Source organism: Phaethon aethereus, assembly GCF_964289735.1.
Source record: "Phaethon aethereus genome assembly, chromosome: 16".
Taxonomy (NCBI): Eukaryota; Metazoa; Chordata; class Aves; order Phaethontiformes; family Phaethontidae; genus Phaethon; species Phaethon aethereus.
In genome coordinates, this window is record NC_138592.1 from 7400175 (window position 1) to 7421987 (window position 21813).

Here is a 21813-nt window from a genome sequence, read left to right on the forward strand (position 1 = left end):
GCCAAAACACAGTATATTATAGCCTCAGCATACAATATTCCTGTCCAGGCTTTTGAAAAACTTTGGACCTGTTGCATATATGTCATGAAATATTTTTTTGTATATGCACAATGTATGTGATGCAGCCAAGAATGCTTCTGTTTAGTGCAGATGTACATAAAAGCTGGGCTTACTATGCAGATCTTCAGTAGAAATACCTCTAAGCGACAACTAGCATCTCCACGTACACTGGAAAATGTCTGAGACTTTTGAACATATGGCAGCCCAGTGAGAGCTCCTTGGCGCATACAGTACTGTCTCACATTTCCATCTGCTAGTTCTATCAGGTCAGACACATTCTTCAGAAAATTACTGGACAATTTTTTTCCAGCAAGTCACATCCAAAGCCACTAGGTATGCAACAGACTTGCATTTTTTTATATTTGAAAAGGGTAATGTTTTATTTTTATATTTGTAAATATAGAAAAAAGTAACACCTAAACTTGACACGGTTCCTTAAGATAAAGGCAAAGCTCTATACTGGTATTCTGGTGTAGTCTTGCAAAAAAGAGGAAGAGCAGTGTCATCAATTCTGTTGTCCTAGAAGTCAAAAGCAGGCTGGAGAATGGACAGGTCCAGCATTGTTCTGGTCCAATGGGTTATTTAATTACTGAAAGCATTTTAATGAATACCATAAGAAAAATCATTAATTATCACCTTGAAGATAAATGTTTTATTTGAATTATGCAGTATAAGCAAATAGAATTACAACCTTGTTTTCAGAATTAACTAGTGAGCTCTGAAAACACCTTTTTGCTTTGCACCTGCCACTCTGTGTATCAAACAATCAAATAACTCTTAAATCTCATCAAATGAACTCCCAAAGTCATTGAAGAGATAATAAACTAGGTTACAACACTCATCTGGTATATAGTTAAATGTCTTTCATATATCTTTAAGTGGTTATTAATCTTTGAATTAGTTTAGAATACATTAACCTTCAAGGTAAATTAGATCAATCAAGAAAATGACTCACAAAGGCTAGGTCTATCTTTTTTGCTCAGATTCGAAGTGTGTGCCAGGAATATAACAGCAGTGGGAGAAAGCATTCAAATGCAGCTTTTCCCTGAAAGTATGAAATTTATCATGGAGAGGGGCTGGACATTCACATTCTTGATGCTTATGGATAAAGTTGTTCCTTAGGGTAAGAGGAATCAATGACCAGAACAAAATGTTTACAATTGTGCTAAAGGGGAATTATGCTGTGAATGCAGAATGACATGAAGCCCATGAAAATTGGGTGTAATCATATCCTCAGCTCAATTTATTTTCCACTCTTTCTTGCTTTATTTTAGCCTTGTTTAAGTATAGAAGTGGCTGAAAAACTTACTCTGTTCCATTTTGCATATAGCACACAGTCCATATATTTGCCAAATGCTTCTTCAAAATTACTTCAATCTTCAACTTTTTCACTTAAGATCTTACAGAAAAGAGGTACTTAAATACTCATGTGGGAATGGACCACCATTATAATGTCATGCTGTGCATTATTCTAAGAATCTAGGAATTCAATGTTTAGCCGCTCTTTTCAAAAGGAATATGAGAATATTAACAGTGACTAACCTGAAGTCAAGTGTTTTTTCCTGTGAATGAGTGATGGTGAAATCTTCATAGTGGTTTAAGATAATTATTTATTTTGCTGTTACAAAATGCCATGCATAGTTATCCTGGCTTAGCTGACAAGTGATTAAGTCACTAAGACAAACTCAGGCTCCTGTGTTTGAGAGAAGATAGTTAACTCTTTTTACAGGATACTTCAGATCACACTAGTGATCAGTGTCACTATTTATAATGCTATATTCCAAATCTACACTTAAAATCCTTAGCTCAGAAGTGTCACAAGAGGTGCCCTTCCTCTAAATGTAGTTAGTGAAGCACAGCTTTTGTGCGTTGTCATAACATGCTCAAAAACTGAAGGAAATGGGTATCTTGAAAACTATTCCTTGGCTGGTAAGGGGATTATTGTATTTAAACTCCAAAGACTGCAGTTTGCCTTGACATCAGAATATCTAGAAGCACAGAACAAGTTGCCCAGAGAGGCGGTCGATGTCCCATCCCTGGATGCATTCAAGGTCAGGTTGGTCAGGGCTCTGAGCAACCTGATCTAGTTGAAGATGTCTCTCCTCATTGCAGGAGGGTTGGACTAGATGACCTTTAAAGATCCCTTCCAACCCAAACTATTCTATGATTTACAGTGCTGATAAATGACATATTAAGACTTGATGTGCTGCTTTACAAATGGGCAAAAAAATCTAAAACATGAACCAGACCACCTTTTAATACCAGTATAGTGTGTTCCAGGTAAAAGCAAATTCTCTCTGTATTTTCAAAGTGAGATCCGAGAGCATGATGGAAAAGAAGTAATACTGAATATGGGCTCTGGTTTGCAGATACTGCATATTAAACACACCTGACTTGGGAGAGCATTTTGCTGTTATCAAAATTCTGAAATATCTGTATAGTCCTATTGTTTTCAGTGAGACTGCTTACAGGCTGGGATTACATGCACTCTTCAGGCCTTTGTTGTACCAGAACCTAAGGGCTAAAGCCTGCCCTTCTCACCTCCAGGGCACAATATGGTATAACCCAAGCAGTCTCATTCACACCATTCCTCCAGTCCACCATTACTTTCCAGATGGATGAAGAGCATCTTGCATAAGGCAGATTACGCTAGCCCCAGATGAACAAGATGATGTCTCTTGTCTCAGACCATCACGCCCTTAGGGTCCCACAGAAGTCACTGAGCAGACTGAAGAGGAGCTAAGGATCTGTGCTGTGGTCATCTGCGACAGTGCCACTTTCCTGAGGTGTTAGAGTGGTGGCGAAGAATTTCAACAGAGGATGGTGAACTCAGCTAGATCTCCGTCTTCTACTGCAATGACTAATTCCAGCTTTTCTTGAACCTGTGTTTGTGGACTTCAGCACAATAAAAGCAGGCAACCAGATCCTGGTTTGGGGCAGGTATCTTTAGAATATCGAGGCTGTTCAGCCAGCAGGGCCACAAAAATCTTTTCCTCAGCTCTTCCTTTCTGAGCTATTCTGCACCTGCTGAGATAACGTTCCTACTTCATCCTAATTGCAGAGAATTGAGTAAAAGCTTTGTCCTTGTGCATCTAGGAATAAAGACAGCATTTCAGCAATCTTGTTGCAACTACATACAAGTCTGAATGTGCATGCTGTAACTAAAAATATGGCTGTTTCTTTAAAACAAATCAGTTTTAATTTGCATTCTAATTGAAAGCCTATTAAATACAGTGATAAATGCTGTCTGAGAGATTGCTTAAAATCTTGACACCTACATAATGCTTTACAAAGCTCTGAAAATGTTGACTATTCACCCTTGCAGTAGCTCATATAGATAAGTACATACATCTAGCTAATCTGAGGAGAAAAAGAACTGAACAGAAACTTCATTTTAAAAAAGTATTAATTTTCAAAAGCATGCTGATTTTGGTTAAATGTTTTTTAAAAAAATGAGAAATTAAACTTTTTTATATTCTTGCAGCATCCAATCAGAATGAACAGTTATTGTTGCAGCAAGTCAGAATGCTGTCGTGAAATGCCCTGTGCTCATGAGTGTCAGAAAGGCCATGCCAGCTTAGCTTAAAAATCCTTCTAGCCAATGCCATTCCTTTGAGAGCAACACACTGTGGTCAAAACAAAGGTGAGTATGAGAACAGAACTAACCTATGGCAGCATTTTGTTTATGTAGCCCCTCAGCCGGACAATTCTTGCCCAGACTTCCTCAGAGGTGTTATTTTTGTGATTTTTATGTAGAGTATCAGAAAATCTTCAGTCAAGGACCTTGAAATTACCTATCTGAAGAGAAACTTTCTCTTTCCTGTGTTAATGATTGGCTTCTGCCTTAAAACAAGAAGTTAGTATTAAGAGTTGGACTGACTTTGTTAATATTAAGTATACTCTGTGGTCTCACTGGGAATTTGTCTTAATTCTTCCACTTGTAATACTCTTATCTCAGAGCCTTTGGTGGAGCTCCTCTGGCGGTTGCTGCTGTGAATGAGTTTATTTTCAAGAATACTGGTAGCTATAAGAAAACAAGGAAATTCAAAGCAAATACAAAGCTGCCTAGTCAAAAATCAAATGACTATGCTTTTTTCATCTGACATTTAACTAAACCCCTAATTCTAATCAACTTAATTGTTGCTATCATTCAAACAAGATCCATAGCATGATATTTGTGTCCAATTAAAACAGCTTGCTTTACAAGTCTCTTGTATGTTTAATTAAGCTGACATGACAGCATTGGAGACCAAAAATTTAGTGAATTTCTTGAATAATTGATGAAATAAAGTCACTCTATGGCCAATTTCCAAACAGAATAGGAAAAAATGTGTTTGAATAAACTGTTTATCCTGAATTATTTATTCAGTTCTAATAACTCTTTGTATAGGCTGCTTTTCTTCATCTGTGTCACTTATAAGGAGACACATTATTAAAACAGCACATAATTATGTATTTACCATAACTGAAGAGGCAAGTTAAAGTTTTCTGTTATCCTATGTAGTCTCCATTGAAACGGCTAATGTGAATATACCAAAACTACTTTATGTGCTGAGAAGAACATTTGCAACCATTCTGAATCCTCTGTGGTTAAACTGTCCAGAAAGCTATGTCAGTACCTGTCAGGCAAAACTGTCACTCAAGCTGTAGAATGCAGCCATCCCCGCTACTCCTGGTTCAATGGCTGGAATTCATCCTCTGCTAAGGAGCTCAAGGTCTCATTTGTGCTTCAAGTCTTGGTTTCATTGCATTGGTAATGGAGGAATTATTAGTCCTTCCATGAGGATATTCATTTCCATAATTCAACTTCACAAATTCTGTATAATGGTGAATTCTCAGCCCCACACTTACACAATCTGCAAGCAGACTATGTTTAATAACTGAAAGGAAGTCCCTCTGATAAGATTTATCCCTTCTACTTAAATCCACAAATTTCAACTCTAAGTTACCAGATGAAATTACTGTAGAATAGATATCTCCAATGGATTTAGATTCTTTTCCTCTTAACTGCAATTCTGGCCTAAAAATTACTTTTTTCATGACTAATTCTTGGTTTGGAGAATGTTAGTACATACTTCACAAAATACTTGGACAGTTGCTGTGATGTCCCTGGGACAGAAAGTATAAATCTTTTGGTTTAGTGAAGCTTCTAGCACTGATTGGATCTTTATGCAAAAGATAGTGGGTTTATTATCTGAGAATAATGGATGTAACCTCTAAAAAAACATCAGCAGAATTATGGTGCTTAAACTTCTCTCAGTTTACAAACTGTGCTGTGCTCCAAAGGATATGCTCTGCATGCCTGAATACTTGTCTCTCTTCAACTTTAATGAACTAGTTCAGATAGATACTATATAACACAACTGGAACCTCCTCTAAAAAGTAAACCCCAAAGGATTATTGTATAAGTGTCAGCATGTCTTTACCTTGCTGCTCCTTTTAATGACTGCTGTACCTATCAGGCTCTGGCTATAAAAACAGGCATCTAAACCTTCAGCTCTTTCAAACACACTTTCATGCTCAAAATCCAGATTTTCTCAGTCAAGATAAATGGCTAGTTGAAACCAGGACAGCTACATGCACTTAGTGTCTTTAGCTACAATAGACCGGACATCACAGCTGGCTGGCTCTGTTCTACTCATACTGTTACAACAGTTAGGAAAAGAATTTTCCTCTCCTTAGGGACTAAGAAACAATCTTTTTTTCTGTTTTAACATTTTGCAGGCACTAGGGATAGGTGTGTTTTTAGCTGCAATCACTGTACTGTATACTGCTTTGGAAAGCTGAGATAAGCATTCCGAATACCTGCTTCACAGAGAACCAAGATGAAATAAGATTAGCTCTTTTTAAAAGACAGGAGAAAAGGGGGAGAATAAAGAAATCAATTCCAGGGAGCTACTAAAAATTTGCTGCTTCACCTGAATAATTACTTGTGATATCCTCTAAAATACTAGTGTTGTAAAAGGGGTTTATAATTTGAAGTGGCATTTCCATGGTAGCCAGTACTACAACTATAATCCCTTCCAAGCTTTTAAATGCTCTAATAAAGCTCAATATCAATAATCAAGGAAGGCACAGTTGTAGGCTTTACTGTATTTTTCATCTTACTGTTCTTTATAAAATGGCTATGTTCTTTCTTCTCACAGTAATGCTACCTTGCCTACTGATTGTACCCCTTTTTAAGCCACAGGGAAGAAAGAAAATATGATGAGTAATGACTCATCAGAAGCTTTTTCTGATTTTCCATTTGTGAAAAATAATAATAAAATCTTGAAAATTATATTGCAGAAATGTTTTAAAAATGTATGCCAGTCACCTTTTTTCCAATTACTGCTTTTTGTTCTAAATCAGTATTTCTCACAGGCTTTGGTCATTTTTAACACAATGTCTAAGAAAAATGTAAACTGTTTGCTTAAAGCAAATCACATCCAACTTCTGCAGACTTTCAGTTGAGGACATTTGCTTCCACTAAGGCACAGATCTTTGCATGTGTGGTCTTGCATTCACCACATTACAGAGAGTGGTAAAGTTTATGTTTAATTCACTTCCTTCCTCTAGCCTAATGTATTTGGGGCACTCTATAGTGGTTTAGCAGACAAGGGTCAACTCTAATTCTTCAACAAAACTGAAGTGTTAACCAGGGGGAAAAGTGGGCAGATGGAGGATTTTCCTGCTCTGCACTGTGTTTCTGTAATGGCCAAGATCATCAGCAAAGCAGTTTCACACATACAAAAGGCTTGAATGGCTGAAAGTATCATTTCTTGTTCTCAACTACAATCTTAAGATTCCCTATGATCTCTGTAAAATTCCACATCTAGGTAAAAAAAGAACCGAGAGGCAAATGCCACAGCTTTCTCTGTGTGGGAAAAAATCCTAATGCCATGAAATTCAATGACTTTTAATGAAGATACTAACACTAATACAAAATCCCAAAAGACAACACAGGGAACAAAATTAAACTTATTTTCTCATTGTGTTTCCAGGCCTAATTCCACACACAGCAATTCTGTACAAATGCAACAGCAATTAATTCAGAAAATCTGCACAAGTATATATAAAAATGAAGCTTAGTTTTTTTTCCGAAGCATTGTTTGTTTTTCCATGTGAGCTCAGAACCCCTTTAGAAATAGGTAGAATGGAACTCATTAATGCACTGTGAACAGAAAACCCTACTGCATTTCTGTTGTCTATAAAATATAGTATAGACATTTCAAACATTGCTGATGTCACCTTTTCACAGCAAGGTGTAACTTGGTTCTTAGAACTTTCTTACTCAGATGCTTCCAGACAAACCATAATAGCTATGAAGTGGAAATCGTTCTATTTTTTTTGTTGCAAATTTACATGTTTGCTTTGTGCCTCGAATAAATTGTTCCTGTATAATTATGCAGACTACTGTAGCTCATTAATTCAGTTCTATTTCACAACCAAAAGACCGAGACAGCAGCATTTTCAAAGCTGAACTAGAACTTTCTCCTTTCATTATGCTGATTAACAGAATCGAGTGTGACACAATTTGGTTCATATACTTCAGCTAGGTGTAAGTGGTACACTGATGCATAACAACTAACTTTATGGCCTTATTTGAAAAATAGCATAGAATAAACTTAAATGCACACATTAATGAAGAGGCAGTCACTGGAAATAGCTGTGATTTTTCAGAAAAGCTACACTTGTGGAGAATATCTCTTATTTGCTCCTTTTAGAGTTCATGGCAGCTAAGGGGAATTGATTTCTTTTGGCTCTAATTGACCACTTTTTCATTTTACATTATTTTAATTGTATGATTAATTTGTTTTTCCCATTTTTGAATGGTATTCATTATCTTAGCATCTATACACCTCCATTAATTTAAATATAAACATTTCAACATGCAGTTACAGGTCACCATGTAAGCACAGAAGAGTCTAAATGTGTATTTTTCAGCATGCTATGAAGTGTGTGAACTATCACCAAACCTGACCCAGAGCTCATTATCACTGCATCCAGTCTACTGTGGAATAAAAAGCAAACTTTGTAATCTCCATTGCAGTATAAAGGACAAATGAAAATAGCAGGTTACAGACATATTACTGTGAAAAATTTCCAAACTTCTGTAGGAACTTTGACATCAAGAAGAACTTCACCTTTAAAATAAGAGGGAAGTGAAACTGGCATTTAGGAGCAGAGCAAAAGAGCCTGTGATCTCTCTCCCACATGTCCCGCTTAGTATAAGGAAAGCTTTGCAAGCTATTCAGATTTGACATGAAACTCAGGAAATTCTTGAGATAATTCCTATGCTAACCACAAAGTTATTGCAGGTTGTCATAGCAACAGGCATCAGCTGAAACTTCATGATGATACTAAATAAATCTTTGCTTTGATATCAAATGAAATGCAATTTTATTAGATGTTTGTCACATCAAATATAACGGCAATAAAATTATGTGTCAAGAAGTTCTAGCCAGTGACAATAAATAAAAGTCAAACTGATGTGAAATTATTGTGCTGATGTCACCAAACAGCATTATAAATACATACAGCTACTTAACAGTCTGTTGTCTGGAAAAGTGAAAGCATATAAAGCCCAAGCTAGATGTAAAAAAAGCAGCTAAGTGTTACTTACAGTACATGTGACTGAAATGCAAAATACATGTTAGTGAGCATTAAAAATGGTATCAAAGTTCCATGTCTCATTTGAGAAAAGGTGGCTACCACAATAGAAAGTAAAAATATCATATAAGTGAAATATGAGGTTTTTTGAACTTTGTTAATGTCTGGCAGCAGCTGTATCCAATGCAAAGATGACTATAGACTTGTACTTTGTGCCCTCTAATTACTTTTTCTTCAAGAACATAAAAAGAAAACAAAAGCCCACACCCAACCAACCCACACTTATCTATAAAGTAATATTTACCCAATTCTTCATCCCAAGTACTTTGTACCTGCAATAATGAGTGCCAGAGAAGCATCTGTACGGGTAAACATGAGTGCTATAATTCACGCCTGGGCTATTAATAAATATCATTATCTCCTCGCTCGCTATATCGCATAGGAATGAACTGCAAGGAGGATAATCTGGGAAAGAATAACTGTAAAATCAACAGTGATTGCACAGTAACATCCGCAAGCAGTCATACAGCTACTCCATATCACTAATGTCCAAAGCTGGAGGGTGAACAGAAAAACATCCTCAACTGTAGCTCCAAATGTTGTAGAACAAATTAACTAGTAAAAACAAATTCTACAGTTGATTTTTTTACATTTCAGTGAAATCAAAGATCATGATCATCATAAAATGTTTAATCATGGCCAAAACTCTTCTACAGTGAAGTCCATTTTGCTCCTTTTTTAAGAATAGTAATTCTTAATATTTGTATACATCCACTGCTGTAGCAGCACTTTCTGCAAAGTGCATAGTGTACCAACATGGTCCCATCTGCTTAGATAGTCTATATGTATTTCTGTACTCCTATCTTGCTTCTATAACCCTACCAGATTTACTCTACTGCAGTGGGAACAGTAGCTGGGGAGGAGAGAAGGTAGAAGAAATGCTGTAGAGTTTAGAGAGGCTTGCCTTCATGAAGGATCTTGGCCACAAACATGAAATGAACAGTTTGCTAATATTTCTCTCTGCAGAGTAATTACAGATACAGCAAGGACTATGCATGACTTCAACTACTGACTTTGAGGGAGATGTTTGTGTTCACCTACCTAACCATGTATCTGTCTACAATTCTTATCTCCTAATTGCTGTTTCTTTCATGTAAACAACTGTATGAGCCAAGGAGAGAAAAAAGTGTACTGTTACCCTTAATAAGATTTTGACTTTGCACCTCAAAAGAAAAAAAATAAATATAAAATGCTTGGGGCACATTTTTTACAGGAGGTTTAATAACAGCTATCTACATAAGCAGCACAGGAGCTGCCAGGATTTCCATCTGTGGCTGACATTACCCTTGCTTCTCTCATCAAAAGTCAACCATTATAAATGTTATCCTGAATATCTCAAACACATCCATTGCTCTGCTTTTCAAGAACATAAATTATCACAACGTATGTGTCTTAGGTAGCACATAGGTGAACAACATATGAGCACTTCTCTTACCTCTACAAAGGAGAGACAAGTCTTAAGTTTTAGAACTTCCCCAGAGGCTGTTTGAGAGCATAAACACGTTGAACATTGGTGCTGAGAGACATTTTCAAAAGCAAACTAAAGCTTTTCTGGATGAACTTTTAACAGAAATATTAAGCAACTGGGGAAGAAGGAGCTTTCACAACAGAAATGAAACTGAAAGTTTTATTATTTTCCCCCAAAGTGTTAATAAAAAAAACAGTCTTAGGTGTAGAGTTACCACTAGGCTTTAGCCATGTGCATTGAGATTAATAATTTTTATCTGAGTTGATTTACTGCTATTGTGTACCCAAAGGCAGTCAGGTTTTATACTTGTATGCTATAAGTTGTTGTTCAATGACTAGCCCTTACCAATCAGTCTGGTTTAATTCACACTTCTACCCAGATACCTAACAGACAGTAGAAAATTCAGCTGAAAATATAATGAAGAAGAAAAAAAAAAAAAGAGTTGTAACTTTACCAGAGCACTGTAAGTCTGTATGCACAATCCTATTAGCTACAGTTAACAAGGCAAGAAAGTCATCCAAACATGTGATGATATGATGGACTTCTGTACCATGCTTCAAGGGATAAAACTTGACAGAATCTAAAAATCCACTGAACAATGTTTTTCCTCACTTGTGCTGGGCTGTGTTGAGAAAGCAAACAGGAAATGTTCCTAACAGCTTGAGGAAATGGCCAGGTATAGTACTGGCCAAGCCTGAATTTCAACATCAAGTACATCTTGTCTCTCCTCTGCCCTGTACACATGCTAACAATGCCAGTCCAGCACTCAGCATCCCCAAGCGTGGGGTTTGCTGGCATAAGTATAGAAGGCCACCTAATGATACCTGAAGTTTATAAACTGAGATCAAAGTCACAGTATACTAACCAGCTTTAGACAGCAACAGCAAACAAAAGATTTTTGTAAATCTGCAGTAAATGGCTGATGTTCTACTCAGTTTTATAATTTATTGCATCTCTAACAGATGCAGTCCCCCTTAACTGTAAACCTGTTTCCTCTGTTGCTGAGGGAAATCCTTCGTAGCCATTTACATCTGCGTTTGGTGCACTGCGTTCTGTGCAGTCTCATCAGCAGCTAACATTTAATTACAAAATAATGTGGTTTTCTGTATGACTCATACTATCAATATAAGGACAAACTTGGTTGTAAATAATTTCTGTCAGGCCTTATGCCTATATACATCCACTTTTTTTCCTCTTTCATGAATCAGACTATTAAAATAACATTAGATAAATTACTGAACCACTGACTCATGCAAACCAAACTCCTTCATTCTGTTGCTCCTACAGAAAATATGGCTTTAGTATTCAGCAATCTCTTTTTGCTCTTTGAAGTGATAGTTAATACCACAAAATTATCTGTACTTTGGCTACATATCATTCCCTGTAATTATTGAATAATTATCAACCACATTTATATTATGGAGTGTAATGGTATCCAAGGATCTTCTATACAAAAGCAATGAGCAATAATGAAGGTTCCACTGCAGAAGGTTATGCTAGAGATCATCTGTGGAAAACATTTTCCTATCAGCTGACAAGATACAGAAACACAAACAAGCCCCTGAAAATACAGTAAGGATAGTAATAATGTCCTACTATGTTTTACAGAGGTTTTATCAGGCTGTTTTGAAAAACTGTGAAGTCTCACTGACATCATGCACTGAAATTAGCTGTATTTCACTGGCTGCAGTTTTGCTAGTTTACCCGCTTTAATTGCTGCAACCAAGTGAAGAGTCAGCCACTGGTGGCCCTATGATTTGCAAAAGAAAAACAGTATGGAAACTGAATTTTAATACAAAGATTGAGCTGAATAGCTAATTCAATCACTAAGAGATAAAAGATCATTGGCCCAACACTCCGAATGAAGTCCTTAGATTAAAACAACACTTAGCACTTTCATGGTGCATTTCATCTTTGAAGTGCTTTACAAATGTGACTCCCTTGACAATACAGGGAATGACAATAAACTATTTGCATTCTGACAATGATATTAAAAAATGTATATTGTCAAGTGCAGCTAAATGATTCATGACACGTACAGAGAACAAAAAAAAAAATTCCTGCATGTTCCATTTTATGCATATAAAAATATCAAATGAGAGCCTGGGACAACATGTTCTGTAAACTACAAAAATCCAGACTAATCTGAAAAAGTTTGTTGAATAATTACTTGCCTGACTTGCAAACACAATTGTCCAAACCATACAAGGAAACTGGACATTACATGTGCAAAAAGACACCCAGATTTTCAAGGCTGTGTGGACATACAATTTGTAGTAAGGACTAAGCAAACTGGAAAGACACATACACATAAAAGCATCAACTCTGGTAGTGCAGGAAGGCCTAGTGAAGTGGCCTAAAAATATACCAACACCATGATAACCAGAAAAAAAGAAAATAAGGGAGTGGGGTCATAAATCAAACCCCAAAGGGCTGAAATCCAGCACCAGAGAGGAAAGACCTTTGACATTCACAAGAACACTAAGAAGCGTTCACAAGAACTCTTCTTTTTCCTAAAGACTAGGTCTGTATATATGGACAATTCCACTCCTAGGATACCAAAGAACAGCAAGGATAATGCAAGCTCTTTACATCTGGCCAGCATTCTCCTTTTGGGTCCTTTAGTGAACTAAGGTCCTCACTGGCTTTACAGCTGCCACTGGAATCACAGTTAAACCTTACTAGCTGCCTTTTTCTTGTCCATATCCATACTATGGCCTATGTGGAAACCACCATCATTTTAAATACCTGCAGTCACAGAGTCACAGAATCACTAGGTTGGAAAGGACCTTCAAGATCATCAAGTCCAACCATTAATCCAGCGCCACCACGTTCCCTAAACCATGTCCTGAAGTGCCATATCCACACGTTTTTTGAACACAGCCAGAGATGGTGACTCTACCAACTCCCTGGGCAGCCCGTTCCAATGCCTGACCACCCTCTCAGTGAAGAAATTTTTCCTAATATCCAATCTAAACCTCCCCTGGCACAACTTGAGGCCATTTCTTCTTGTCCTATCACTAGTTACTTGGGAGAAGAGACCAACACCCACCTCACCACAACCCCCTTTCAGGTAGTTGTAGAGAGCGATAAGGTCTCCCCTCAGCCTCCTCCAGACTAAACAACCCCAGTTCCCTCAGCCGCTCCCCATAAGACTTGTGCTCCAGCCCCCTCACCAGCTTCGTTGCCCTTCTCTGGACATGCTCCAGCACCTCAACATCCTTCTTGTAGTGAGGGGCCCAAAACTGAACACAGGATTCAAGGTGCGGCCTCACCAGTGCCAAGTACAGGGGCATAATCACTTCCCTACTCCTGCTGGCCACAGTATTCCTGATACAGGCCAGGATGCTGTCGGCACAGCCATGAATATGCTCAGAACATCAGAGCTGACACAGCAGTCACTAAGTGACTTTTAAAGTGTTACCAAGCAATGAATAAGAATGTAATCATTGCAGCCAAAGCTCCACTTTACTAAAATCAGCACTGGCACCTCAAAGCCTAGGCATAGGCTTACCGTAAAATGGGCTTCCCAGTTCTTTGATGCCATCTGCTGGATACTTCTCATTATGGGTCAAACTCCACCACTAGCTCAGTTTTTACTTGGAAAAAGAAGTCTTCTACATTTTCTTTGGTTTATAAAGACAAGTGCATTGGATGGTTTACTTTAACATACCAAATGAATGGTTTGGCTGTTTAGAAAAAAACTCAAGATACCAGTGCCTCCTAAGGCTGTAACCTTGCATTACTGGGCTCTCAAACTGCACTGTCCCAAGGGACAGTTTTAGATGAACAGTTATATCTTATTAGCAGGGTAAGGCACAGCTGAGTCACTTAAGTCCACAATACTCTCACCAGCTGCTATCAAATAACTGGACACCACCTTCTCTCTTTAGTGCCTAAAATAACAACTCTGGGTCAACCCAGAACTGCTCTAAGGAGTTTGATGCCAAACACCTGACTAACACAGAAAATCATATGGAGGGTTCAGAGACTATGTAAAGGAACACCTGTATCTCCTTGAATGCCTTCATACACTTGATTTGCTACAAGCACTGGCTAGCAGATAGAGCAGCAGAGTTGCCATGGCTACCATATCCACATTTAACATGAAGTACCTGGGAAGTAAGGAAAAACTTGAACTCTTTTCCAAGGCATAGGCTTGAATTAAAACCACAACCAGTTAGGAAACAAGGTTCAACATCTGTACAGTTATAGCCAGGGTATTTGTACACATGTCCAGCAGCAGAAGCATACAAACCATTGTAATTCTACCAAAAAGAAACCAGAGAAATGCCAAGGCTAGACAGAACATTAGCAGAGCTTTTGAGACTTACAGCCAGCAGTTGATATACATTGTATGTAACACAAGTGCTTGTATTGAGGTATTAGATCTTCACTGTTGAAGACAGTCTTCTCTATGGCTACACTAAAACTTACATACAATATTAATAAACTTACATAAACAACTATGTAATGCTGCAATTCATAAATAACAATGCACTGGTGAGATCCTGCTCAGGTATACTGAAGATAAAGCTCAACATCGCTACCCTGTTAAAACTACTTCAATAATAGAGAAACCAAGTGGGTTTTATTTCCTCCACGTTCACACTCTTTGAAGAAGAGACGCTATACAGTTGACACAATAGGTAGGTATTAATCACTTTATAAAAATATACTAATCTCATACTCTATTTATATCAATGACAATGACCGTAAATTAATACTTGGCCAACTGAACTCTGTTCACACTGTTTTGGAAAATATCTTAAAAAGATGATTTAAGTATGCTAAGATTTAATTAAAAAAAAAAGTCATAATAAGCAGGTATTTCCATGCAACAATACATTAATCAAAGCAGGCAAAAGGCCAAAAGCAGAATTACAGTGAGACAGTACATAAATTTTTTTTTAAGGATGTACGGAGTCAGCAAATTAAAAATTACACTCAACTCCATGTAGTGATGGAGGCATAGTTCCAGGTATTGGTGCTGACATAACAACATCATCTTTGAACAATTCGGACATTAATTTGGCATATAAGTATGGATTTAGGAAATGATTGTGCAGGAAAATTAGAAGTTGACTCACCATTCTGACTTACTGCATCTTTTGTGATTCCCAAATACAAAGTAGTAAATGCCCGAATATGACTGTGTCTCCAAAAGCTTTTCTTCAATTCTAAAGCAAGCTTTAAAAAGCCCTCCTTTCTTCCCCGTCAACTTGTTGCCACCACATGCACTGAGCTAACAGTGTTTGTGCTATCTGAGCTAAGATTGAAAGACAAAAGATAGATTTAGTATTCCCAGGAGGGCTGCTAAAAACAGATAAATAGCATTACAGCTGAATCATGCCCTACATGTTAGAGAAACTTTTATCAAACAGACATTACAGTGCAAATCAAAAATTCCTCATTTCTATTGTTTTTATACTTAAGAATTTTCATAACTGGAAACCAAGACCAAGGAAACTTCAATATGTGCCTGACTTTATTACTTTAATAAACAATGCAAATATTCCAATCTTGACACTTTATGAACAGTGTGAAGCTAATGCTTTCCTGAACAAATAAATAACTGCAATAACCAAAATAAGAAAGCTCTCGTTAAATAGATGGAACGCAAGACAGGAAAGTAAAAAAAAAAAAAAAAAAAAAAGAAAATAATGTGTTGGATTTTTTAAGTAATTGGAACAATGTTATCAAAACCCTTAATAACAAGGAAAAGTTGTATGGTATATTTAGAACACCATTAACTGTCCTCAGCCTCAAGATTTATGTTATTTCCAAACTTTGCATAGAGCTGAACTTTCAGGTCAGATAACACCCTCTGAATTGATTCCACTCGAGATTCCAATGCTTCAATTTCTTCTTGCAAACTTTTCTGAAAAAGAAAAAACCCAACTATTTATGTAAAACAAACTGAGTCATGTTTGTCAGCAATATATAAACAATAAAAAGGTACCCTTTTGCCAGTTTTTTTCCAAGTCAGGCTGTAAGAGTGACTGCCCAAAGGCTAGCATGACTTTTTGTACTGCCACCCCAGTTACGACTTACCATGCATGCACATCCCTCTCCTCAAATCATAAATCGAACATAAACTTAAGAAAGTAAAAAGTTTAAAGGATGAACAGATCATCCCATTCCAATGCTCATCACAGTACAGCAGCCAATACAGTAAAGGACTTCCCTTTTGCCCAGACAAACCTTTGCCTCTTCCAACATCTCTTGTGTCTCTTCTTGGGAATGACTAATGAAGACATCTCCAATTTGGTAGGGTATCAGAAGTGAATCACCATCATCAAGCATCATGATGTCATCACAAGCATCTTCCAAATTCTGAAGTTGTTTCTATATATCAAGACATAAGAAAGGTGGTCACTTTGTACTAGGTAAATTATTTCAACGGATACACTGTTATGCTATCAGTTGAATAGTGAACTCAGTGAGTCCATGTTTTGGGAAAAATCTTACATGCGAGCATGATATCAACATGTTTAATAGAACAGTTCCAGCACTGTAATTTAGCATAAGCATTAAATTCAATGGAGCTGTACCAGTAGAAATTTCTAGCTAATACTCATTATCTGTCATCAATATTTAACTGTCTAGACAAAGGAAGTACAGCAGATTTAAATTTCACTAATATGATATGCTCTTACACAGGAATTTTTTAATTTAGCTAGACAACAGAAAAAATTAAAAAGATGGCAAACATCAATTACTTTATTGCAAAAGTAGGATTGCTTCGAGTGCCAGCACCTTAAGCCATCAATGGAACATCAACATAAAATGGCAACATTTTTACAATATGTATATCAGGCAAAGTAATTCTAGAAAACGTTTTGTGACAACACGAGCATTTTTTTAAAACTCTCTAAAACTTCTTTGGAAATGCTATGACTGATGTTGAAGGAAAATTGGTGGGTTTTTTTTTTTTTGGTGTTAATTAAAATTATGTATCCACTTCAGCCTAGCAAAAGCAAACCTCCACACTCATAAAAACAATCTGTCAACACATCGAAAGAAGCACATAACAAACAATTGTCTTACTGGTTCAAAAAATAAGAGCAATCTCAAGCAGGAAATTTTAAGAAAACTACAATCAGCCATTATATACAGACAATGCTTCATATATGACAACTAAGGACTTCTAAGAATTGCATGCAGAAATATAACAGTGGCCTTTATTTCTCATTACTTCTTTTGGCACTTTAGCATTCTCTGGCTATTTTCAAAGTATCAGAAATCCCATATTAGAACCAAAGCATTACTAACAGTAATCCACAGCTCCTATTTTCTGTGTTACATCTGAAAATTAATAACTGAAACAAATATACCTTTTTCACTTCTATTTCTTCTTTCAGCTCTGTGATCCTGCTAGTATTTCTTGCAAACTTGTTAATTTTCTGTTGATCTTCAAAAGTTACATTGACATCTTCCGCAGCCTGCAAAGAGGAGAGATCAAAATGAAGACTTCATTTCTTACATTAATTTGAATCTCACTACAAGATTACTCCTACAAAGCGTCAGAAAAATAATCTTACAGCCACTACATTCTGTTTATATGCTTGATTCCTCAAAACGCCTCCTCAAGGGCATCAGCAATACCCACATTTAGCTGAGCAGTGGCCCTAGTAACACCCAACTGACACACCAAGCTACCCATGCCATCCTAACGCCAAAGGTTGCTTCCTTGATAGCACAGACAGTTGAACCGGTCACCTCTGCTCCAAGAACACTGCAAGGGTACAGCGATGTAATGTCTGCAACATCATGTTATGCTAACTGGTTAGCTGTGATGTGCTACGGGACTACAGGAGATTTTAAACCCACCGAACCGTGCCTCAACGCAGACTCTCCCCGACTGACCTGCAGAGGCGGCGGCAGAGGCTGCGGCCGGTGACTCGCTGCTGGACACGGGCTGGGTGTCCTCATTTACAGGCAGTTCGGGCAGCCAAAAAAAGCTTTTGCCGGTTTACAACAAACTGCACCAGCAGAGACTCCGTAACGTCAGTGTAACCAAATCCGCACTTGTACATTTGACGGCAAGATAAGCGAACTCGACACAGCCAAAACAACAACGCCAGGACCTTAGTCCACCAACAAGCGACCGGGGTACTTTCGGCAGCGGCTACCCCGGAACTGGCCTGATTCTGCAGTGGCCTAGGCAAAGGGACCACCCCCCTCCGGCCCCGCACAGGACTGCTGCCCGCTCAGCTGCGTGAACGGGCAGCAGGCGCTCAGGGAGGCGCCTCTGGGGGGCCGGAGCGCGGGGTGGGAAGCGGCGGGAGACAGCGCTGAGGCTACATGGCCGCGCCGGCCCAGCACCGAGAGACGACGGCTCCCAGCGGCCGGAGGGCCCAGCCGGCCGGCCCGCCCGCCCCGGGAGGTGGTAGAGGAGCTGCGTTCTCCCTGAGGGGAGCCCATAGCAGAGGAAGAAGCCGGAAAAGGAAAAACCCCCTCCGCGCCCTCCTCCCGCACTCACCGCTTTCTTCATGGTGGCGGCCATGTTGTTAGGACTGAACTATTCACCCTCCCCAGAGAGGAGGAGCTGGGAGCATGGGAAAACACGGGAAGACGAAGGAAAGCGCCCGGCGGCGGCGGCCCTGGGCGGCTCGGGGCCTCTTGCTCTCCCCGCCGCCCCCAGTCCTGAGAGCTGCCCGGAGGCACAACAGGGCTCACAGTAAACCTCAACCCATCCCCGCAAAGCTTGGTACGTCCCGTTTAAAGGGGAAGAGACCCGACTCCGCCCCTCCGCCGACCCAAAGAGGGCTGTTGGCTGCAGTCTGCCAGCGCTGCCACCAGATGGCGCTATGAGATGGGCCTTCGGGGCCTCGGCCTCCCGCTGGTGTGGCGGCGGGCTGGGGAACATGGCGCCTCCTGAGGCAGGGCGGCCCCTGCGCAGCGAGTGGGTGGCGGTCGGTCCGTGCCCAGCCTGGGGCCGGGGCCAAGGACTCCTCTGAGCTGTCCCCTGCCCTCACCAGCCAAACCAGCCGCCTTTCTGGAAACGGAGGTGGAAGAGGCCTTCAAGTTCAAATCATCGCAGAGGGACTTTTTAAGCAAAAATAAATATTTTTCTGAAAAGGCTGGTTTGACGGCTTCTAAACAGAAACAGGGATAGCTGGCATATACACTGCATAATTGCCTCCACATGCTGAAGTTTATTTAGCTTCTCAGCAACAAAACAAATGAAACAAAACAACAAAAAAGAAAAGGAAGAAAACCCAAACCAGGTCATCGTAACATTTCACAGCTGTGAGGGAGAGGCCTGGCATCATGCGTTCCTGACGCTTGGCTGCAGTGGGTACACGGCCCGCGACCCAAAAGCCCGGGGCCTTGGTGGATGGGCCTATGTGGATGTGAAGCGATGCGAGGGTTCAAAACTGACAGGGTTTCTGAAGGCATTGGCAGTGGCGGAGGCTGGCCTAGCCACTGCTGCTGGCAGCAGGGGCTGACACTCCCTGAGACTGCGATCGGCTCCTGCTTGGGTCTGCCGAGACCATCTTGAAGAATGATCAGCATCTCCAGTACCCACAAGCTTTCAAAAATTTAAATACATGTCAGCTGCAAATATTTCCGAGCAGTATGCTGTTGTGACAGTGTCAGGTTGGGGATGGCAACAAGCCTGAAGTATAAGATTCATAAAGGTATTTGAAAATATCTTCAGGTGTTTTGATGTGATTCATCTTTCTGGTATGCCCTCCTGGGAGCTGCAGTTGAAAGTCATTACAGTAAGACCCAAAGAAAGTACTTGGCTATGGAGAGTCCAGGGCCCTGGACAGTGTGCTTTTAAAATGTCTGGCTTTGGAAAGGAACTTGGAAAGCTGGGTTACAGTCTGCAGCTCACTGAGAGGTGTTTGGGGAGAGTTTGGATCTCCAGAAAGAAAACCAGACAGTCTTGTGACCAAGGAGCTGTTTAGGGTCACATTCAGTCCCAGGCAGCCAAAACTGCTGAACCTTTTCTCAGAGCTGCTGAGAGTGTCCTCCACTAGTTTGGAGTCCAAACATCAAAACCTTTTCCTGAAGGTAAAATTTATAACCTTTCTTTTTCAAAGCTATGCTTTAAAAAGCCTAATACTCTGATTGCACGTGACGATCTTGTTCTTCAAACACTTATTCATGATATGGGAGGTTGATGTATACTTCCCTGCTGCCTGATGGCACCCAAATTCATGTCTCACACCCCCCTTCTAATACCTGAGCTATAAATAACTCTGTATGTTATCCAATGACCATTTTAATGAAAAACATAGGGGAAGGGGGCGGGGGGGGGGGGACAGAGAGAGAGAGAGAGAGAGTGTGTGTGTGTGTGTGTTAGAACCCGTTGTTGCTGAGCAAGAATCCAGGAGAATCATTGCTCCACAATAGCTCATTAAAGTCTACTCCAAAGGGGATCCATGGAGAGCAAGAGAGGCAACACCCAACAGAAAATGGGTGTATATTTTTAAAGTTTTCTCTTAATTTCCTGCAATTAGGCCTTATTAGGAAGAGATGAAATATGGCATGCTCTATTCAAGTCTTAGCACATACACCAACACCATTGTCTCTCGGCCTTGGCTTTGTCCATCATAGATGGAAACAGTATAGCAGTCCTACTGCCTGCAAGAATGAAAAGTTTGGGTTCCTGCTTTATTACAGAGATGCAGCTTACACGAACGGTATTCAGCTTCCTTCCAAAGTAGAGCTGGTTTGGGAGCTCTCCTTCAGTAACTGCTTTTTGTTGAATAAATGTAAGAAAGTCACACCTACTTGTGGGAAGGGCTGCAGCAGGTTTCTAGATGAAAAATGAGGAAAAAACTTTCAGAATTATAAAAATATTCTATAATGGATATTTACTGAATGAAAAAGTTCTGTTTTTTTCAGTTCAGAATGAGTGCTCATTTCAAAACTCCTGTTACAAACTAGTAGAAAAAACAGAATAGGAAAGAAAATATTTTGAGTGGCTTCAGGCTGACTGTTACACTTTATTTTGGTGCATAATTTTGACTTGTTTCCCACTGAGGAAAAAAATTAATCACAAAAGTTCTCCCTGAAGAACTATGTTATTATTAACTTAGGTAAAAACATAATCCTAATTCCAAGTCTCTCTTCTTCTCTCACCTATCTGGACATTCTCCTGCTCTTCCCTAAGTCAGCTATCTTCTCTCTTCTTAAAGATCCTACTATGAAAAGATATAGTCTAAACCATGGTTATTTCCACGGGTGGATTAACTGAATAATACATGTTAGGTCTGAGCCAATGTAATTTCCTTCAAGAGAAAAGGAGTGGATTTCGTAAGAATTTGATGACTTGAAAGCTTTGAAAATAAATCTTTTTCTCCCACATGCTCAGGCAAGAGTTGTGGTGTGAGCATGTTGCCAAGAGTAACTTACTGTAGACCTTTCTTATGTAAATAAAAGTGAAAACAGTGCACGAGTGCAAACATCTAGTGGTGGAGTAAGATAAACTCATTGAACTCAGTGACCTCATTTCTCTTTCAGTTGCATAAAAAGGACTTGCTCTTTCTTGTACTGGTCCTTGTTGTTGTTGTTGCAAGTGTAGTTAGCTTCACCTTGCGCTTCGTGGGATCCCTTCCATGGTGCGTATAACCCCCATGTCCTTCATTGTACTTCTCCTTTGTGGTTCTTTTTCA

General features: G+C 39.2%; 1 protein-coding gene across 1 annotated transcript; it reads right to left on the reverse strand.

The window, feature by feature from the left end:
* Positions 1–15496: 15496 nt before the first annotated feature.
* On the reverse strand, positions 15497–18689 carry PFDN4 (prefoldin subunit 4; the record flags this gene model as incomplete). The annotated part of the gene is made up of 4 exons (XM_082007005.1): positions 15497–16061; positions 16385–16528; positions 17518–17625; positions 18666–18689. 4 exons carry the CDS (start codon positions 18687–18689, stop codon positions 15930–15932), a joined length of 408 nt encoding a protein of 135 aa, XP_081863131.1. The 3' UTR covers positions 15497–15929.
* Between the last annotated feature and the right edge of the window lie 3124 nt (positions 18690–21813).